Raw genomic sequence first — 23665 nt, 5'->3', positions numbered from 1 at the left:
TATTAACTTTTATTTCTTTGAATGTTTTTTTAACTTAAAAATTTGTCTTTAATGAGCTTTATTTGAAATAAAAATAAGAGTAAACTTGATGTGTTAAAAGTAGTTTAATAATTATTAACTAATTTAATTTAAAATATACACTAAGTAATACTCTAGACTCTCTAAAACTAATAACCGTCAAGTGAACCGATCGACTCAAGTAAAGCTAAGTAAGTCCGGATATGGAACATGCGAGACTCTTTAAATTACGTAAATTAACTAATTAGACTCGACTAACTGACACGACTATTTTATTATTATTATTATTATTATTATTATTATTATTATTGTTATTGTTATCATTATTATTATTATTATTAAATGGGGGTTTTACTTAAAAACTAAATTTAAACTAATTAAGAACACAAATAGGTAAAATAAACAAATGATACTTTTAATTGATTTAAATCAGATGACGACGGAAAACCACCTAGGGTAGAATCCTCAAAGTTTCAGTTATCAATTATTCGAAAAATGCTTGTTATGGAACCGAGATCATAAAACAGTCAATTAAACGAAAACCCGAATGGGACCTCTGACCCTTCTCAAGAAGATACATATGGATTTATATAAGTTCTTAAAAACACCAATTTTAATATTAGACTTTCTTACGATTATCTAATTAATTATGAACGAGTACCTTTAAAAGAAATCCTACCTTACAAATCGGAAATCAAAGGTAGTTTAATAAATTCAATCGACTCAATAGACAAAGTTGACAAATCAAACTTAGACGGACTCCTTACGAATAACTAAATCTAGCAATCTTAATCAACAAAGACCTATCAAATAACATATCACCTTACAACTTTTTAGATTAGCAACACACTTTTATTTATTTAATTAATAATATTGTTTCTATGATCTTATTATAAATAAATCATAAACTAGTCAAGAACACACTATAAACGACCTAACATAATCCTATTATATGACAGACAATCACCAAGAAAACTTTGAAACAATAATACTCATCAAATTAAATCAAGCACACATATGCATCGAATAAATGATATTAAACTCTTTTTACTAATTCATAAACCCATAACAAAAAGCAAATTCCAAATAAAATAAAACTTTTCATCATAAGCTTAGACAGTCTATAAAATTTAGCCTAGCATTTTAAAATCAAACAAAACAAAATAATTAAGTTCAACAGCCAAGCTCATGAATAAAATAATAAAATCAAACCTAATATTGATGGTAATTGAATGAGTAGGTGTTGAACCCAAACGCTCTATGCTCGAAAACTACTTGCTCCTTCTCTATTTTCTTCTTTTCTCTTGTGGCAGACTTCTCCCAGAATTTTCTTTCTTTTTTTTCTTACGATATCACCCAAAGAACCCTATGCGCGGCTCCACAGGAGAAAAATAATAATCCTTGTTTGACTCCCTGATCGAATTCCAAGAAGAAATAATATAATCCCTTCACCAACTTCTTCACGGTTCCTCTTAAAAAACTCTAATTAATTGCAAAACCTTGTTTTTCAAGTAACTCTTAACCGACTTACGTTAACTGTACAATGGGCTCGCTCAAAACAATTTGTGGGCCGTCAAAATATATCTCGTGATTTTTATTGTGCTATGGCCTGGACTTTAAATCTAAAGTAGTCTCAAAATTCTTTCCTTGTACTGTGTGGAATTAATGACATCAAAATAATGATAATGAATTTAAAATAACATCTGATGTGTTCAACGTTGATGTGGTAAAAATCCACATGACATTTTAATTATAAACACATGTTATTGTTTTGGTATTATATTTTAATTACCATGATATACATAATAATTCCTAAACAAATTTGAATATCTTACAAACGTCGTTCGTGAGTCCCAAGTTTAGTAAAAATATCTCATTCTAACCCGTTGTCTTTTAAAATCTTAAACTCACATATGAACCAATTAAAAATAATATTAAATAAAAACTTAACTTAAAGGTACTTAAAAGTGTAGAAAATATTTGTATAATAATATGTATATTTTAGACCATATCAAAACTGTAATTTTCATCCATGTGGTTTGTCCAAATATGTTGTTTTAGTCCAATAGCTTCACATTTGTGATTTTCTTCCATGTGGTTTCATTTCACTTGCAATTAAACCTGACCCCACTAACCTTGTTAAGTTTGTTCATTAAACCCATCAGTGTGCCCCTCATGTGAGGGACACTTTTGTCCTTTTTCTTCCTATATAAACCCCAGCCTTAATTCACAAGCTCCCTCACGTGAGGGCCGGGGTATATTTGAGGGAAAAAAGGACAAAATTGCCCCTCACATGAAGGGCAAACTAATAGGTTTAACGACCATACTTAACAGGGTTAGTGAGGTTGTGGTTAATTGAAAGTAAAATGAAACCATAGAGACGAAAATCGCAAATTTAAAACTATTTGACTAAAACCGCAGATTTAAACAAATCACATGGATGAAAACCACAATTCACTCTAAAAATAATTAAAGCAAGTAAAAAACGAAATACAAAAACATAAAATTAAAAATAATATTACACAATAACTGGTCAAATCCCTTTATCAACTAATTGCTAATGAGTTATACATATCCAAGTGAGTTGTATTGTAGGTGATAAGATTGATCGTCCACATGATAGTGTGGTCAAGCCCTTTCAAGTGATCATTACCCACACCATTATTGTCCCCGTGGGCGGTCGCTAAGACATCAGTTATTTCCCATATCCGTTGTAACCGACCCATACTGTAATTCGAATCTTATGTTTATTAATAAAAGTTTTTTTATTCATTTATCATTTGTTGGTATTGTTACAATTCGTTGAAGTATCATTGGGTCAGTCAACAGTTGCAGCAGGTTCGGTTCAGCTCGTTTAGGCACGATTTGTACTCGTTTATCTCTTAATCTTCATCCTATCATCCTTATAATTCAAATCCTAATTTCTATAATGTTCTTAGATGAATTCCTATCATGAAACACCAATCCTTATCCCGGATTTGCAAAGTTTTATCTCTAATTTGTGTTTTATCCCATTCATTTTAAGTTTCAAGTAAGATATCTCTTAATCTAGGACAAACACAAGCTAGATTCGCTTTTCTATATAAACTAACAAATGTTATTATTATTTCTAGCTTACAACTCATCTGCTTTCATTCCTTGCACAAATTTAAGCATCGATTATCGTGAGTTGAACAAGCTTACAGTAAAGAATATATATCCTTTGCCAAGGATTGATGATCTGTTCGAACAACTGCAAGGTTCGAGTTGGTTCTCACGAATAGATCTCAGATCAGGCTATCATCAACTAAAGGTGAAAGAGGCAGACATCCCTAAGACAGTGTTTCGTACGCGGTATGGACACTACGAGTTTCTCGTAATGTCATTCGGTCTAACGAATGCTCCTGCAGCATTTATGGACATGATGAATAGGGTATGTCGGCCGATGTTGGATAAATCAGTTATTGTCTTCATAGATGATATATTGATTTATTCAAAGAATGAATCTAATCATGCTGAACATCTGAGAGAGGTATTGGAGACTCTGAAGAAAGAAAGGTTATATGCTAAGTTTTCGAAATGCGCTTTCTGGTTACGAGAAGTGCAATTTCTAGGTCATGTGATAAATCCTGAAGGGATTACCGTGGACCTAGCTAAGATTGAAGCAATAACGAACTGGAAGACTCCACAGAATCCGACTGACATACGAAGCTTCCTAGGGTTGGCTGGCTACTATAGGAGATTCATCGAAGGTTTCTCCAAGATAGCCGCACCGTTGACCGGTATGACCCGAAAGTTGATAGTATTCAGTTGGGGTAAGTTTCAAGAAGAAGCTTTTGAGGAACTAAAGAAGAGGCTCACGCAAGTTCCAATCCTTGCTCTACCCGATGACGACGAGGATTTGGTTGTTTGTACCGATGCTTCGTATCGTGGGTTAGGTTGCGTGTTGATGCAACGGGGAAAAGTAATAACTTACGCGTCTAGACAGTTGAAGGTCCATGAGAGTATTTATCCGACGCATGATTTAGAGCTAGCAGCCATAGTGCATGCTCTTAAGATTTGGAGACACCACTTGTATGGTACTAAGTGTACCATCTACACTGATCATAAGAGTTTGAAATATTTCTTCGAGCAAAAGGAACTGAATATGAGACAGAGAAGGTGGTTAGAGTTGATTAAAGATTATGAATGCGACATTAAATACTATCCTGGTAAAGCTAATGTGGTCGCCGACGCGCTATGCTGTAAAAACGAGGAAGTCATTGCAACAGTAAAGTCGTACCAGCTGATTATGAATTCAAGCCTTTTTGAAGAAATCATCAAAGTACAGTCAGAGGTGTTGGTAGATGAAGGGTTAGTGAAGAAAGAGAGAATTTACGGCCAACAAGATGAGTTGATGGAAAACACTCATGGTGTTAAGACTAGATTTGACCGTATGTGGATTCCATGTCATGGTGATCTTAGAGGTCGAATCTTAGATGAAGCTCATAAATCAAGATACTCGATTCATCCTGGAGCTACAAAGATGTATCAAGATTTGAAAAGAGATTACTTGTAAGGCCCCGAACCCGGTGACCCTACTTTAGCGTCGGATTTACTCATAAACACAGTCCTTCAAATCAGAGTTTAATAAAACTTTTCGCGGAATATAAAACATCAATCATTTGTTACAAAACGTTAAACCTTTTCTTTGATACCATAACACAAAGCTTTATATTTAAAACATCTTTACTTCTTTCTTCAGATGCCAGCCGTTCAATCCATGCCGTGTGTCATCCTCATGCTAACTCTGTAATTAGCTCACCTGCGTGCATACTAAAAGTCAGCTACGCTGAGTGAGTTCTAGTTAATCAGGCAACATACAATTTTATTCTCATACATTCCATAACGTATCCGTAGACACACATTTCTACCTTAACCTCGTATAAATATCCATGGGAGGATCATCACGTAATATCTATTAAAAGAACCTTTACCACTACCATACTATATATAATTTCCATAGGAGGAACCCTATATTTTCCATTGAAGGAGCCCTATACTTTCCATTGAAGGAACATTATACTTTCCATTGAAGGAACTCTATACTTTCCATTGAAGGAGCCCTATACTTTCCATTGAAGGAACATTATACTTTCCATTGAAGGAACTCTATACTTTCCATTGAAGGAGCCCTATACTTTCCATTGAAGGAACATTATACTTTCCATTGAAGGAACTCTATACTTTCCATTGAAGGAGCCCTATACTTTCCATTGAAGGAACATAATACTTTCCATTGAAGGAACCCTATCTATAAGTTGTTATTTAATATCCATGTAAGGAGCTAATCACTTCCCTCGACGATACGTGCAATATCCGAAGATCGTTCACGTACCGTCAAGCAATCAATCGTATTTATCACATATACCATACACGACATACATTATCATTTCTTTCTTTCATTACTTTATCACGTTCATACACATAAGCATACGTATCATACTTACCGTACACATAGCGTTACAACCTGACAGTACGTGCAGTATCCGAAGATCGTTCACGCACCATCAAGCAATCCTTCATACATAACATTCCTACCTTATACATAGCTTTACAACCTGACAGTACGTGCAATATCCGAAGATCGTTCACGTACCATCAAGCAATCATTCATTCATAACATTCCTACCTTATACATAGCTTTACAACCTGACAGTACGTGCAATATCCGAAGATCGTTCACGTACCATCAAGCAATCATTCATTCATAACATTCCTACCTTATACATAGCTTTACAACCTGACAGTACGTGCAATATCCGAAGATCGTTCACGTACCATCAAGCAATCATTCATATATTTCACATTATCCATATAAGGCATACACTTATCTCTTAGGATAAGTGTATTAACTATCACATTGAGTATGCACACAGCCCCGAAAACATAACACATAAATGGGGCTAGAAACTCACCTGAACTCTGCTTCTGTTTCTGATAGCTGTAAATCCCTTCTCTTAACTGGGCTCGGCTGACTGAACAAGTTACACGTATCAATTAACTATCACCTCTCATAATGTATTTCTATCTTTATATGACCCACAACGAACGGGGGTCCGGGGGCAGCGCCCCTGGCAGCGGGGTCTAGGGGCGGCAGCCCCTAGCAGGGTCCAAGGGGCAGAGCCCCTGGCTGGGGTCGAGCTGCCAGGTCAGCTTGGAAAAATTTTATTTCCATTAACTGTCTTAACACATTTCCCATTAGGTTTTTAATTTATTTTCTAAACGAACTTCACTTCAGGCGAAGTTAAACCTTAGGCGAACTTGGCTTCAGGCGAAGTTAACCCTCGGGCGAACTTGGCTTCAGGCGAAGTTAAACCTTAGGCGAACTTGGCTTCAGGCGAAGTTAAACCTTAGGCGAACTTGGCTTCAGGCGAAGTTAAACCTTAGGCGAACTTGGCTTCAGGCGAAGTTATCCTTAGGCGAACTTGGCTTCAGGCGAAGTTAAACCTTAGGCGAACTTGGCTTCAGGCGAAGTTATCCTTAGGCGAACTTGACCGTAGGCGAAGTTAAACCTTAGGCGAACTTGGCTTCAGGCGAAGTTATCCTTAGGCGAACTTACGCTTGAAGGCGAAGTTACGCTTGAAGGCGAAGTTCATCAGGCGAACTTAATCTTGCAGGCGAAGTTATCGCGCTGCAGATCTGTTTGCCCATAACTCCTTCGTTTCTTAGCCAAATAACTCGATTTTGGTACCCACGGAATCGTATGATCAGCGCCTACAAACCCCAACCATCAAATCGGCCTAAAATCGACGTTTTAGGGGTCCGATTTGGGCAGTAAGGTTTCGGGTCCGGTTAACCCGTCAAATCCTAACCATTTTCAGTAATATTAGCTTTGCGGGATTAGTTCTTACCTTACCAACTCAGATCTATCAACAAATCTCGGGTCTCGGCTTCGAATCTTGATCGGTTAGAATGTGTGTGTTTTGAGTGTGTATGGAGTGTGTGTTGGGGAGTTGGTGAGAAATGAGATATTTTGGGATTTTGGGGGTATTTATATCCCTAAAATCCCATTCTCATTTAACCCATCTCAATTAACCCAAGTCCACAACCCACATCCATTACCCAACACTAGCCCGACCCATACCAACTCCTATTATATTATTTATTTCCTGATAACCCAAGTAAACTTTCCATCTATTAATAAGTAATATAACTAATATTACCTTAGAAATTTCGGGATGTTACATTACTGGTGGCCAGGAATGAAGAATGATGTGGTGGATTATGTTAGTAAGTGCTTAACTTGTTTACAAGTCAAAGCCGAACATCAAAAGCCTTATGGGAAAATGCATCCGCCTGAAATACCTGAATGGAAATGGGAACACATCACCATGGATTTCATAACTAAGCTACCTCGTACAGCTAAGCACCATGATACCATATGGGTGATTGTGGACCGTTTTGACCAAAAGTGCTCACTTTCTGCCTATACGAGAGGCTATCTCGTCACAAACGTTAGCAAGTTTGTTCATCAAAGAGGTTGCATCTAAGCATGGTGTACCGTTATCGGTCGTGTCTGATAGAGATACACGGTTTACTTCGAGGTTTTGGAAGAAGTTCCATGAAGCTATGGGAACGAGATTGAACATCAGTACGGCGTATCATCCTCAAACCGATGAACAGTCTGAAAGGACGATCCAAAACCTTGAGGATATGTTACGTGCTTGTGTTTTAGATTTTGGAGGGAGTTGGGATGATCATCTGCACCTGGCAGAGTTCTCCTATAACAACAGTTACCATTCAAGTATTGGTATGCCGCCGTTTGAAATGCTTTATGGTAGACGATGTAGAACCCCGGTGTGTTGGGGTGAGTTTGGACAGAAAGAAATGGGAAGCCTTGAGTTCGTTCAATAAATGTCTTCAAAGTTCGATCAGATTAAGGCTAGAATGAAAGTTGCTCAAGACTGACAAAAGTCTTATGCTGATAAGCGGCGACGACCGATCGAGTTTAACGTTGGTGACAATGTGATGCTCAAGGTCTCGCCTTGGAAGGGGATCATTCGTTTCAGGAAGAGAGGAAAGTTGAGTCCAAGGTACATTGGACCGTTTAAAATTTTAAATCGTGTGGGTGAAGTAGCCCATAAGCTGGAATTGCCTGAGGAGCTAGAAGGAATCCATTCAACCTTCCATGTTTCTCATCTGAGAAAATGTCTGGTTGACGACACGTCTCATGTACCATTAATGGACATTGAGGTTGATGAACAGTTGAACTATATTGAGCAACTGATAGAGATCGTCGATCGCAAGGAGAAACAACTTCGTCATAAGGTTATAACCTTAGTGAAGGTGATATGGAAGCACCGCAAAGGGTCGGATGCCACTTGGGAAGTCGAGGAAGAGATACGCAAGTTTTACCCTTGTCTGTTCATGTAATAGCTAGGTTTCGGGGACGAAACCTCTTTAATGAGGGAAGACTTGTAACATCCAAAAATTTCAAGTAACAAGATTTTATATTATTTCTTATAATAATCGAGTTTACTTGATTTGGCTAGGAAATAATTAAATAATAAAGGTGTGATAAGTAGGCTAATCAAAAGGAAGTAATTATGGACCAAAAAGGAAATATGAGCCTTAGGTCCATGGGCTTAAGGGAGTATAAATACCCTTAAACCCTAAATCTTTCCATTTCCATCCATCTTATCCATATTATTCCCTACACACCTCCAAAACACAAACACACCTTCCCATTTACGGCCGTAAGGGGAAAAGAAGATCCAAGATCAAATCAAGCCTTACATTGATAGATCTTTGGTACACAAGCTATATACAAGCTACGAGGTCATAACTAAGCTAGACCGCGGCCTAAAAACGTTCAAATGTATGTTCTTGATCTTCAAAGCTTATGTTTTTATGAACGGTTAGCCATGTAATTAATCCCTAAAGTAGATCGGGTATAAACGAGCCATAAAGTAGCGAACTTGATGATAAAATGGACTAAACGAACATATGGTTATGGACGGCTCGTTTAAAGAAACCCTATATCTAGTTTTGAACATCTTTAGCTCTAAAGGTTTAAGCTTTATACCTTGAATGGGTTAGATATTTATGATGTAATGATATGGGGCGTAAAACGGTTAAGGGAATGGAAAGAAAGGTGGTTAAATCCAAGGGTATGGACCGTTACACAGTTACCTGGGCTAAGAAATGAATAAAAGATAGAAACAGTATGAACTGGAAACATCAGACATGAGATCTCGGTCTCCTTGAGTTCTCAGCCACGAGGGTTCTCGGTCAAGGACATAGGTTCTCGGTCAACACACGGGTTCTCGGTCAAACCTCATGGGATCTCTGCCTGGAGTTCTCGACCACCCAGTTGGTTTGGGCCTGAACCCAGTTGCACCCAGTTGCTTTCATGGACAGATGGGCTTGACCTAACTAAGTCTACAAAAAATGCTAAGCCCATATCCTAAGTTAAAACAAAACTAGTCCATTGACATGAACCAAACAACAAGCCCAACCTAGAAATACCAACTAAATTAATTATACGTTTAATTAACAAATATATATTTAACAGTTAGCCGGGCTCAGTTAAAGAAAGGAATTACGATAAATGGTGAACGTAACAGGATCCAGGTGAGTTTCTAACCCCACTTTTGTTATGTTTTCGGGGCTGTGTGCATACTCGATGTGAACTGTTAATACACTTACCTTAATTGGTAAGTGTATGTCTTATATGATTACGTATGAATGAATGCTTGACAATGCATGAGCGATCTTCGGATATTGCATGTACCTTCAAGGGATAGTTTAGAGATATGATTGATATATATATATATATATGAAATGTAAATGATGTATGTACGTATGGAAGTTATAATTACAAAAGTATAGAAAGGTATGGAAGGCATGGTTAGAAAGGGAACGGACCCTAATAGTATCCGCTAATGTAGGGAACAGACCCTAATAATATCCGCGAATGTAGGGAACGGACCCCTAATAATATCCGCGAATGTAGGGAACATACCCTAATAATATATGCGAACGTTTTAGGATGAAGTATATGTATATGTGTATGTATAAAAGGAAAGAAGGAAGGTATGATAGTATGAACGTACGAGGAATGGTATAGAACTATGAATGTATATGTACCTTCGGGTGCGTATATAAGAATGTGTATGTATTGTATGTTACTTAATTAACTAGAACTCACACGTAGCTGACTTTTAGTATGCACGCCTGTGAGTAGGATGAGGCAGCTCGCTTGAGGGGAACACGTGGCATTGAATAAGAGGCTGGCATCGGAAGACTCAAGGCGTTCATGTTTAATGTTTTGTTTATTTTGAAAGGCAAGATGTTTGTTTTAAAACAAGTTATGGATTAATGTAATGTTTTATGAATGTGTTTATATTCCGCTAATGATTAAATTAACTCTGATATGATGAACTGCGTTTATGAGTAAATCCAACGTCCAAATGTGAGGCACCGGTAACGGGGTCTTACACAACCACAATTCGTATTAATGTGTTTGCGCGTGATTGCTTGTTAATTGCTATATGCTTATTTGTCAATGTTTTATTTATTGTTATGGTGAACCTCATCCTCATTGGTGTGATCATACACCCATCTTAGTAGCTTGGTTTAGTGTCACGATGAACGTATTTTATTTGTTATTATTTCAATTAATTGTTGTAGTTACCGCATCCGCGTTGAATTGTTATTTAATATTATATATTCATCGAATACTTGTGTTTTGCTCACCAATCGTTGTGTTGAATATATAAATATATATATATATATATATATTTACGCATCATGTTGCAGGTACATATATCAGATGAAAGAAGTTGAAGCAAGTAGATGATACCTTTAGGATATCAACGAACATTTATCTTGAAATTGGATTTGTCTTAAGTTATGATTTATTTGGATAAAATTTTGTGATGTAATTTGGTTATTTTGAAATTAAATAATTATTTATTGTGACTATATCATTGTTAGGCCACCCGTAGTTGGGTGCAATCTCGAATTCGGGCGATGGCGGCGAGAACACCGCCCCCCGGGCGATTTTAGGGGCGATAGGGGGGGATTGTTTATCGCCTTCTTCCCTTTTCTTTTTATTATTATTATTATTATTATATTTGTTTGTGTTATATATATATATGTGTGTGTGTTTGTGTGTGTATATATATATAGATTGGGCCACAACACCATTACACCCCAAAAACAAAAACCCACTATTTGCTGACTGGACGCCACATACGCCCCATTTTGTGGTCCCTTCACTACACATAACTTAACACCTTTTGAACTACTGTAGAATCAATTACACCACGGCATATTCGACGTAGATTGGGGTTTGAGAGACATTACCACCATCTCCACCGCCACCCGCTACAATTTTTATTTTATCCTTTAATCATTTTCTTCTTACTAAACAACACAAGGTAGTTCATTCTATTTCACATGGTAAACAAACACCCCAATAAAATAATAATGTCCCGTTTCATTTATCTATCAATATTTTTTTCGTCTATTCTATTATGCTACATTAAATGAAAAATGTTGTTTTTTCAAATATGTCAAGTCTATTATTTTCCTAGAGTTTAGTCTCATTTGTTATCTCCATTTTACATGCATAGATAGAAAGCGGATATTTTCATAAAGAGAAAGTCAACATATTGTATTTATATATGAAAATATATTTAGAGAAAAGATGGAATACACTAATGCCTTATCGTACAAGACGTACGCGATATCTGGGAGCGTCGATCTACACCTTCGATTCAGTTGCGATCAGTTGAGAAGATTTCATATATTTTATGCGAGAAGGGTACGATTGTCTTTTTGATTTGTAATCTAAATTTGAACAACACAAGGAAGTTAATCTTAAACAAGTCACCAACTCCTTGATTTTCTGTCAACTTCTCTCTCACATGTTTTATACTTAGTCGGGAATTGATTTTTGAACAAATTTGTAGTTGCATCATGCCCCAATCTTGGTCTACTCCTGTCTAAAACTGGTATTTTACCCATTGGTATCCCCAACACTTCATGAACTTTTATTGGTGTTATTTTAATAACACGGCTGCCGATATTCAATTCATTAAAACGTTGATCATAGTTCACCAACAACCAATGCCTCAACATTGATGGAGTTTGGTTTACTTGTAGTTTTAACATTGACCCAAATCCCAATTTTTCCAAACAAGCTTTTTGGTCAGAGTTCATTGAACTCACTGCATCAACAATGTTAAATGGTGCACATCTGACTCGCAACTTTTTGTTTATAAATTCAAAAAACGGTTTCCTTTGTATCCTCTCAGCTGGCTTCTTTTCTTCAACTACTTTCTTCTTGGGTTTTTGAAAGTCTGAGTAAGAGATATTGTCTTCTACATCTTTCCTCTTCTTCGTTAACAACCTGTTGATTGGAGCTTCAAAGTCCGAATCAGAGTTTGCTTCAACATGCTTTGTTTTAAGCCTTTTCACTCCGGCATCAACTTGTTTTGTTTAACATTTCGCTTAACTGAATGACACATAAAACTTTTATTAAACGCTTAATATATGCGTAAGACTATACTCAGATTAATTGCATAGTTGCAAATGATACAGTCATCCCAAAATGCTTATCAAACGCCTAAGACTATATTCATGTTAATTTGACAGATTCCACTGTTACAATCATCACATACACGCTTAACATTACATTTACATTAATTGGAAAGATTCAGATGTTACAATCATCCCAAAACGCTTATCAAACACCTAAGACTAGTTTTAAGTTAATTGGACAGATCCAGTTGTTCAGTCATATCACAAACACGCTTACTAAACGCTTAACATTACATTCACATTAATTGGACAAATTCAGATATTACAATCATCCAAAACGTTTATCAAACGCCTAAGAATAGATTCAGGTTAATTGGACTGAATCAACTGTTGCAGTCATCACAAACACGCTTAACATTACATTCACATTAATTGGCCAGATTCAGATTTTACAATCATCCCAAAACGCTTATCAAATGCTTAAAATCACAGATTAATTGACAAGGTAATAACCAATAATTAAAACCAAATCATCCCAAAACACTTATTAAACGCCAAATCATACTAACAATTAAAACCTAAAACGATTACAACTACAGATATTTGTCAAACACTTACAAAAACAACAGTTAAAACCTAAAACAATTACAAGAATCATAAACAAACACCTGATTTCTCATTAATCTGAGGTCTATCTTTTTTTTCTTTTAATCTTCTTTCCTTCCTTAAAACAGATGACTTAGCGTTCTTCTTTTTATCCCTCTTCGTTACGCTTAAATGTAGTATAGTTAGTTGATTTACAGTAGTTTTCTGAGTACACTTAATCGTCGCCGGGATCAGTTGATTAGAGGCTGATTATTGCGAGTGTTTTAGGGATGGTTATGGAGAGTAATGGAGACTATTTGACGATCTTACCCTTTTAGAAGAATACATGCACGTGTTTTAATTTTTTGATCGGACGCTTGAAGTTGTCGCGTACGGTTTGTTCGATAAGACATTAATGTACAAACCGCTCCCTAAATATTTATAATAATAAGGTATATATATATTGATCCCCCGTATTACAGGGGGTTGTTTTATATTACTTTCTGTAATATTTATTTATTTTTTGAATTTTTATTTTTTTTATTGTATGAAAGTTAATAATATACTTATGATTTGATGATAAATTATTTCACAAATAATGAGATGTTATAACCCGGTTTAAAAGTTATATGAGTTTGATGAGACCCAAAACCTATTTATTTTTTTACTATACAATTGGTTTTTTAATTATAAATAATATATATCTTTTTATAAATAAATTAGATCTTAATTTTTAGTATATCCCTACTTTATAGGATTTTTATATCAAATATTTTTTGAGATTAGTTTTTAATTTGATGAGATGTTATAACCCGTTTAAGAAATATCTAGGTTTGAAGAGACCCACCCGTGAATTTGGGTCAAATGCATGAGAAGGCACTATTTAAAAATCAAGCAAATCTGGTGACTCCAAAAAAGGGGGAGCGACCACATCACGACACGTAGAATTTTTATGTTTTCTCTTATATATATATATATATATATATATATATATATATATATATATGGTTGGTAAAAAAGTTAAGAACTCTAAAAAAGTTAAGAACTCTTAGGAACTTTAAACAACCAAACATTTTTGAATTTTTTTTATATATTAACATTAATTAAGAGTAGTTTTATCATATTTTATATAAAAAATTTTGATTACATATATTAATCACAAGTTTACATATATGTAAAATTTATGTAGTAACAAATTTACAAAGGTGTAAACAAAACATAGATATGTATAAAAATTAATTTTCAAAATTGTAATTGTAATATAGATATAAAAATGATAAAACTACACTCAATTAACATTTACATACAAAATTTTTTATAAAATACGTTAGCTTTCAAGGGTTCCTTCAAGTCCTTAAATAATTTAACAGTTCTATAATGATATCCATCCTATATATATATATATATATATATATATATATATATATATAGGGGAGGGTTATCCTAAAAATAGGTAGTTTCCTAGGATGACTAAGAGCATTCACATCCCATTCCATATATTTTCCCTATTATTTAGCTAGAAAACACCATTCCATAAAATTATCTATCATTTTTTAAAATTCTTCTACATTCTATTCCCTATTCATATCCATAAATTAATTCTTTATTATTTTTTTCTTTTTTGTTTTATTATATAGTAAATGGTGATTGGGAGGTATGTGATATATTATATGGTATGGATAAAAAATGAGTCCCTATATTTAGGGATTTACTTTAGTTGTCATATAACTCATCCATATAATAGAGAATGGATTGGAGAAGTGATTTTGATGGTTTTCTTAAAATTTACCCTAAATTATATGGGTTTGACAACTTTAGAGAATGGGTTGAGAATGCTCTAAGAATAAATCATAGCCATTGGATCATGTTAATCAATGGCTGAGAATTAAAATTACCAATAACCGGCATAGTTTCCTAGAATTACTCTTTAATTATTATAACCGACATAGTTTCCTAGAATTGTTCTTTCACCATCATTTGTTGTGCCAAATGTCAAAATTTTGTTGGTTCTTACCATTATTAGGAAACTCCTTATTCTTATTTGAACCTTTTTCTATATATATATATATATATGGTCAAGTTATTCTACAAAGGGTAATAAAAAAGAGAAGTGTGAGAAGCCATAAATAATTGACATGTGTCAAGTGGGGACCAAAGGAAAAAGGGTATAAAGGTAATTGTACATATTTTCTCTCTCCACATGCAAGGCACATGCTAATACCCCCATCATTTTAGAACGTTTATAACTTTTCGTATGATATTTTTTTTTCAAAAAAAATTCATCATAATAACAATCGTTTTTTTTATCTTTAATATGAATATGATTTTTGTTATATAAAATTTAAAACAAAAATCACGTCATTGTGTCTTTTCGCACACCATTGTGTCTTTTCGCTTATCATTGTGTCTTTTTTCGTCATTGTGTCTTTTCGCACACCATTGTGTCTTTCGCTTATCATTGTGTCTTTTTTCGTCATTGTGTCATTTCGCTTATCATTGTGTTTTTTTTCGTCATTATGCCTTTTCGCTTATAATTGTGTATTTTTTCGCCATTGTGTCTTTTCGCTTATCATTGTGTTTTTTTCGTCATTGTGTCTTTTCGCACACCATTGTGTCTTTTCGCTTATAATTGTGTATTTTTTCGTCATTGTGTCTTTTCACACACTATTGTGTATTTTCGCACACCATTGTGTCTTTTCACACACCATTGTGCTTTTTTCGTCATTGTGTTTTTCGCATACCATTGTGTCTTTTCGCTTATAATTGTGTCTTTTTTCGTCATTGTGTCTTTTCACACACCATTGTGTCTTTTCGCACACCATTTTGTGTTTTCGCTTATCATTGTGTCTTTTTTCGTTATTGTGTCTTTTAGCACACCATTGTGTCTTTTCGCTTATCATTGTGTCTTTTTTCGTTATCGTGTCTTTTCGCATACCGTTGTGTCTTTTTGCACATGATTGTATCTTTTTCGCCATTGTGTCTTTTCACACACCATTGTGTCTTTTCGCACATCATTGTGTCTTTTCGCTTATCATCGTGTCTTTTTTCGTTATTGTGTGTTTTCGCACACGATTGCGTCTTTTTTCGCCATTGTGTCTTTTCGCGCACCATTGTGTCTTTTTTCGCACATCATTGTGTCTTTTCGCTTATCGTTGTGTCTTTTTTCGTCATTGTGTTTTTTCGCCATTGTTTCTTTTAACTCTATCATTATGTTTTTTTAAATACTAATAACACCATTGTGTAATAATATGTTAAAATAATGATAAAATAACAACAAATTATCTAATACATAAAACACAATGATTAATACATGTTACACAATAACTTGAAACGTAAAACACAATGGTGAATAAGTATAACACAATGACCTAAAACGTAAGACACAATTATCAATACGTATAACACAATGGCCTAAAACGTAAGACACAATGGTGAATATATATAACACAATGACTTGAAACGTAAAACACAATGGAAACAACATATTACACAATGAACAACAAAAAAAATATTAAAAAACCCATTAATTTTTTTTTATTTTTATATAACAATATGATACTTATATTAAAGATAAAAAAACGCTTATTATTATGGTGAATTTTTTTTAAAAAAATAATGTCGTATGAAAAGGTTATGGACAATTAGGAATGATAGGGGTAATTGGCATGTGCCTTGCATGTGGAGAGAGAAAGTTAACAAAGGTGGGTTATTATCTTCATGCCCTTTCCATCAATTTTTATTTATTAAATTAATCTCAGCCATTCAAATATAAGATCAGTGAACTGGATTACTTCTCACCCTTCTCATTTTTATTGTCCTTTGTATTTTAACTTTACCATATATATATATATATATATATATATATATATATAAAAGAGGTAAATAAGTACAAGACAAAGTTACATACTGGAGTATAAGTTTTGGAAAGAGAAAGTAGTATAAAAAGAATATATACTAATTTGGATACAAACAAATTAACTTAATTTTCCCATAAAATAATAATAATATTATATTGATGAATACAAACAACATTATTAGCTGGTGAAAAAGGAGGCAACTTTGAAAAAAGCAAGTCAGTCGTCCTTCCAAAACACGATCGCCATTAAGCTCACTCCCCTTCATTTGTATCAACCCTAATTTAATTTCTTCTAACTTACAATAATAATAATCATATCAATGGCCAGAGTGTATCCAAATAATCCGACTTCTCAACTTCCCGATCATCATCTAGATGAACACTCTCGTAACCACAAACAAACTACTTCTTATGGCACTGCTACTGTTAACCGCGGCGGAGGTACTGTACGTGCCGCCGGTGGTCGCGGTGCCGGACGGTGTTGTTTCCGGTGCGGCGATCCTGCTCATTTTGTTCGTGACTGTCCGGTTCCTGGTCCTCCACCAAGGAATAATAATAATAATGATAGTAATAATTTTTGGAGGTCAGCTTTAATTAATTCATTTCTATACGTTTCTATGTAATTAGATCTGTTCATTTGATAACATTTGTGCTATGTTTATGATTTGTTATTGTGATTGATTAGTTTCTCAACCTAACTTAAAGAATGCATATTCAGAATTGCAACATATGCGAGATTCGTTACTGTGATCAGTTTCTCAACTTAAGTTAAAAGAATGTATATTTAGAATTCTGCATATTTGTGATCATCTGTTTGAACTTTGAAGGTGTTAACTTGTGATTTGGAGAATTTGATTCATCTAATTTTGCATTAAAATCATAAACTCAGTTTTAACCAACCCTAAATGTATTGTTTTTTCTGTTTTTATTCAATTTGTTGTTTGCAGAGATTATTGATCTTTAAATGTAAGGATACAACAAATCACGTAGGTAGGAAACTATGAATTCTAATTTGTATGCGTAAAACCTAGATAATTTTGCATAATGTTCAAAGTAGGTGTAGGAATTGGTGGCCTCTGTTGTGTGTTTTAGATCTTTGATGCTTCAGTTCTTCTAAATTTTGGTTTATTGAATTGGTAGCATAAGTACATCATTTTACTCTTAAATCTTTATGCATGAGACTGTCAATCAGTTCTTTTTAAAGAAGTTGCTATTTGTCAGGGTAAAACAAGCCTCTGTTAATGATCCGGTAAAAGTTGAGGTCGTAAAGTTTATTTCCGGTACAGTCAAGGGTAAAGCAAAACCAACCAACTCATCAAAAGAAACATCGACAAATTTGGAACCAGTTAAGGCTTTTTCTAACTGGGTACCTTCAAAGAGTGTTGATGAAAGTCTGTTACTAGAAAAAATACAACAAAAAGAAAAAGAACTGCAGTTGCGTGGAGAAGAAATCGATAGTTTGAGCACCAGATTGAACAAAGCTACCACTGAGTTGAACTTATGTCAGACCAAGAATGAAGAAATGGTTTTAAATATGAAAAGGCTTCAAGAGGATTTAGACAAAAGCAGAAAAGAGGTATCACATTTGATAGATAAGGATGAGGAGATGCATATGAGGTGGTGGTCTTTGACTAACGAATATGCAGAGACCGAAGCTGAGTTGTGTGAGAGAATTAAAGAGCTTGAAGAAGAAAATGAGACTGCAGTTTCTGATATGAGGAGGAAGGCATTAGAGGCAGAAAAATGGAAAAAAGCAGCAAAAGCTATAGCTTCTATTTTGGTTACAGGTGCAGATATATTTTCTAAAACAGCAGAACTAGAATCTCTTGTGTTGTATTACAGCAATCGTGCTGCTAAAAGGATGTCAGTTGGAAAGATCAGGAAAGCGTTAGATGACTGCAAAGTGGCAAATCTGTTGGATCCTGGCTTTCTGAAAGTCTGTTTAACAGCTGGCAAGTAAGATTGATACTGATTCAGCTGTTGTGCTTACATAGGTTTAAATATGACTTGTTTTAATCCGGCAGATTTTACTTATGATTTGTGTTTGTTAGCTGCCATTTGGTTCTTGGAGATATTGATGGTGCAATGTACAATTACAAAAAGTGTATGGACTCTGGAGTAGTTTGTTTGGATAGAAGGCTTACTATTGAGGCATCTGATGGTCTACAAAATGCTGAGGTAACAGTTACTTTTTATCAACAGCAATGCCATTTTTAATCACTACAACTGAAAGTACTTTAACATATATTAAGATTTGTCTGTTCTGAATAAGGACTTACGTGCTTAACTTTCTTTTTATTGGCCTCAGATAGTGGTTAGTTATATCAACAAGTTGACTGAGCTTTTGAAACATAAAACTGTTGAGTCAGCAACTACTGCTTTGGAGGTTGTTAAAGAGGCCTTGTCAATAAGCCGCTATTCCGAGAAACTACTTGAATTGAAAGGGGAGGCTCTCTTAATGGTATATACTTTCACTTTTTAATCAGGTTATGCTACTTTAAGATATTGTTATTCTCACCATCGGCTTTATCATATGTGTAATGTACCAGTTGCATAAGTATGAAGAGGTAATTAAAATGTGTGAACAAACACTTAGTTCTGCTGAAAAGAATTGTGCCTCCGTTGATGACAATAATGACAGGCCCGATGAGGATCAGATCCGACTTTTGAAGCTTTGGAGATGGAACCTGATGTCTAGGTCATACTTTCATATGGCTAAGTTTGACTTAGCCATTTCCACCCTTGAGAAATACGAGCAACTGGCACCTCCTGAAACCAAGTAATAATCATTCACACACACAAACACACACAGGGTGGGATATGCTAAAAAGCATTAACTGTCTAAGAAGCATGAGAAGACACCATGAGTCACCACTAAGGGTGTGCACGGTTCGGTTCGGTTAATTTCGGTTAATAACCGTATCAAACTTGGGCTAAAATTTTTGCTTAAAAAAGCATTAAATGAATGTTTAAATACATGAAATGAATGCATAACTACATAAAATGAAGATATAAATATATGAAATTGAGATATTAGTACATGAAATGGAGATATAAATACATGAAAATGATAGTATTTAACTATTAATACATATAATATATGAAATAGAGGGGAAAAGAATTGAAAATATTAAAAAATGTAGAGTTCGGTTCGGTTAATTTCGGTTAATTCAGTTTTCGGCTATATCGGTTTGGTTTTTTCGGTTTACGGTTCGGTTATTGCTCACCCCTTCCACCACATATACGTAGGATGAGGAGTAAAGCTGTCAAAGTTATTTTAAAATAAAAAATTTGGGCAGTATTTGGACTCTCTGTTGTAAACATAGATGCTCTATTATAAATATCTTGACACCCCGTTGTAAAATATATGCAAAGGTTGTTAGTTCGAACCCTGAGCCCACCTGAGTTTCGTCCCACCGTGTGTTACGCCAGAGAGTTCTGCACTTGTGGTGGCACAACGACTGTCAAGTGGCAGTCGGCGGTATGGTTTCTCTGGGCAACGCCCAAGCCAAACTTTGAACCAGCGTGTACCCGGTTAGGACAACGTAGTCTGACCAGAGTGGGGCATGCATCAGGGCTCTCCAAATTTGAAGTGTGGTGGCCTAAATGCAAAAAAATCGCCGTTCTTCAAAAAAGAAAAGGGGAAAGTGGATAAAAGTTAACATTGTTGGGCTTTTCCCATTTTGCCTCCCCATTCTTTTTTAAAACGTCCACGTTACCTTACAAACATCTCAACCGTGGTTTGTTTACATCAAAGGCCTAGAATCCCTCCCACTTTTTAGACAAATACACTTCATACACACACACACACACACATATATATATATATTATGAGTTCATTGGGGAACCACAAAAAAGTGGGCAACCGCCAACCAGGGAACCATTGATCAAACGAACTCCAATTAACTCATTCGTGCGGCTTTGGAACCAGCTCATCAAATGTATATGTATACACATACACACAGTATTATAATACATATGCGAAGGATAAAAAAGTAATTTTACATAATTTTAAGAGTATAAGTAATCACAACTTTTAAAACATATGGTACAATCCTTATAAAAAATCTACACCATAAAAACGAATATTTTATTTTCTTTAATTTGAGTATGGTATTGTTAATAGTTTTTTTTTTATTATAAATCTTAACATGTTACCTGATTACCAATGTTTGTGTTCCCCGTCGCATCGCGTGGGTACCCCTTAGTGTGTGCGTATTTATATATATGGTATCTTAAAAGAATCCATTTTGATCAATTTTTTTTATTTTCCTGTCTCGCATTGCAGAAATAATGGACCTTCTTCTCCTTCATCTGTCACTATCAGTGAACTTCTTCGTTGCAAGGTGTGCGACAAAATTACGTGGTTTCGGTTTCTTATCTATTTGTATTATTTGACTTTGTAGACTTTCAATTGACTTGTAAATTTTCATGTGACATACATATATTATACAATGGTTCAGGATGCAGGAAATGCAGCTTTTAAATGTGGGAAGTATAGAGAAGCGGTGAAACATTACAGTGAGGCTATAATGCAAAGTATAGAATCAAAGTCTTTTACTGCTATCTGCTTATGCAATCGTGCAGCTGCTCTTCAAGCTTTGGGTGAAGTCACTGATGCCATTGCAGATTGCAATCTTGCAATAGCACTTGATGGAGATTACATAAAGGTCTGTTATATTACATTTATTTGTTTTTAGATCATATCTGTAATTTATTGTTATTATTTTTTAATGCAGGCAATTTCTAGGAGAGCAAAGCTACATGAGAAAATTAGGGACTATGAACATGCAGCCATTGATTTTAAGAGATTAATCACCCTTCTTGAAAAGACAAGTGAGAGGAAATACGAGGATGATTTAACAGTAGCTCGTCGACATCTTTCTTCTGTGAATCAAAACATGAAAAAAGGGATGACTATAGATCTCTACCTCATCTTGTAAGTTTTCATTATATTTATTAGCTTGCATTACTTTATTAACAATTGTATTCTCATCTATTATCCGATGACAGGGGACTAAAAGGGTCAGAATCTGGTTCAGAAATTAAGAAAGCATACCATAAAGCTGCACTTAGACATCATCCAGACAAGGTTTTTTATTTTTTATTTTTTAAAGTCTGGCTTACTTAATTTTTTTAACTTGTTTATTTTGTATGCAGGCTGGTAAGTTTCTAGCACGAAGTGAGAGTGGATTAGATGGTGATGTTTGGAAAGAGATTTACACAAACATTCACAAGGACGCAGACAAGCTTTTTAAGATAATCGGGGAGGCATATGCTGTACTATCTGACAAAAACGAGGTTTGTTTAGGATTTTTTTCATTTCGTTTAAGGTTTCTCTATGTTTTGCTAAATTGTACTTTTTTGATAAGGAATAAACTATCCATGATCTAATATTGGCATTTTTTTACAGAGGTTTAATTACAACCTTCAAGACTCTATGCGTGATGACTTTGGGTGGAGCTATGATGAGTAGAGGGTTTTGGGCTGTCTGTTGGAAGAAGGTACTCCCCGGGTGGTTTAACTAACATGATCATGGTAAACTTTTGTGAGTACAAATGAAATCGGTTTTCTTGTTTTGTGCTTTTCTTTTCTGCCCTAACGTTTCATGACTTCATATTAAAGGTGGGGTAAATGGGCAGCTTGTTGTATATAGTTTTTCTTTGCAAAAGCCCGGAACTTTTATCGTATTAAGGTTTATAATTATTCTTCGTTACAACTCGCGAGGTCTTATATTTGTGGTAAAAATGGATAGTCTTTGACTCTTTGATAAAAGAACCATTAGGTTCATATTCAACTCTTAAGATGTCAAGGCATAACTGTAATGTATTGGAGAATGAGTGCTTTTACTCACTAACCGCAACGGGTATACAAGAGAGGAAACCCTAACGAGCCGAACAAAATAAATTCAAATAATTACAAAATAATATTGACTGAATAAATTATAAATATACACCATCTAAGATTCCCCCTCATTAAAAGCAGAAGATTGTCGTATGCAAAGACTGGATCGAAAGCGTGTGAACAAGTTACAGGCAAGCCTTTCGCGCACATGTTGGCATAGTAATTGTCGGCTGGAATATGTATGGCTCGAACGGCCCTGATGTTCGCTGACTAGATATATTACACATATATATCATTTAAGAATAACTCTAGTTCCATTTGTCATGGGGTTGGTCTAGCTGCCAATCATTACAGTTATTGGTATCTGGTTTCTACTTTGGTTCATGTTAGATTTTAACATTTTTTTAATATCATTTGAAGCTTCGGTTATTTGGCTGCAAGGTTCATATATTGTTAGTATTGGTCATATATGTAGAATTGTAGACGGGTGCTTAGTGTGTACCTTGTGAACTGGTCGGACCAAATGTCCACGCCCGATGTGTAAAAAAATCACGGTTACTATGGTGTGGTCTTGTTAGTAGGGTTGTATTGGCTGATCCTTGTTGGTTACTTGTTGCAACAATTCTATGATCCTTGTTAGTGACTTATTGTTACTAGTTGCGTTAATTTTATGATGTATGTAGCTGTATATTTGATCTTATAATATATGATATAACTATTCATCTTAATATATGAGATAACATTTGTAGCACACAATGCTTGGTTATGATCTATTTCTCTTGCAAAAAGGTTAAATACAAGAATGTATAACAAAAAATAATCTCTACTACGAGTGTATACCATGCAAAGCGA

The 23665-nt window shown here is 34.8% G+C and overlaps 1 protein-coding gene across 1 annotated transcript; it reads left to right on the top strand.

The window, feature by feature from the left end:
* The first annotated feature begins 18128 nt into the window (after window positions 1–18128).
* LOC143561958 (uncharacterized) lies at window positions 18129–22678 on the top strand. Its single transcript, XM_077049906.1, has 10 exons — window positions 18129–18925; window positions 19021–19147; window positions 19278–19430; window positions 19519–19748; window positions 21258–21315; window positions 21433–21639; window positions 21709–21908; window positions 21983–22061; window positions 22130–22270; window positions 22383–22678. The coding sequence occupies exons 1-10, from the start codon at window positions 18141–18143 to the stop codon at window positions 22443–22445; spliced, it is 2043 nt and encodes a 680-aa protein (XP_076906021.1). The 5' UTR covers window positions 18129–18140; the 3' UTR covers window positions 22446–22678.
* The last annotated feature ends 987 nt before the right edge of the window (window positions 22679–23665 follow it).

This window comes from Bidens hawaiensis, unplaced genomic scaffold (assembly GCF_021521415.1).
Source record: "Bidens hawaiensis isolate Kalapana, Puna unplaced genomic scaffold, B.hawaiensis_p1.1 tig00020890_1, whole genome shotgun sequence".
NCBI classification, from domain to species: Eukaryota; Viridiplantae; Streptophyta; class Magnoliopsida; order Asterales; family Asteraceae; genus Bidens; species Bidens hawaiensis.
The sequence above is the reverse complement of the archived record's forward strand: the minus strand, read 5'-3'. Positions and strand labels throughout refer to the sequence as shown.

Coding starts and splice junctions, on each gene's coding strand:
- LOC143561958 (XM_077049906.1), top strand. CDS start 18,141: ATGCATGAGACTGTCAATCAGTTCTTTTTAAAGAAGTTGCTATTTGTC. Junction 21,316..21,432: donor GTGAACTTCTTCGTTGCAAG/GTGTGCGACAAA, acceptor ACAATGGTTCAG/GATGCAGGAAATGCAGCTTT. Junction 22,062..22,129: donor TTAGACATCATCCAGACAAG/GTTTTTTATTTT, acceptor TTTTGTATGCAG/GCTGGTAAGTTTCTAGCACG.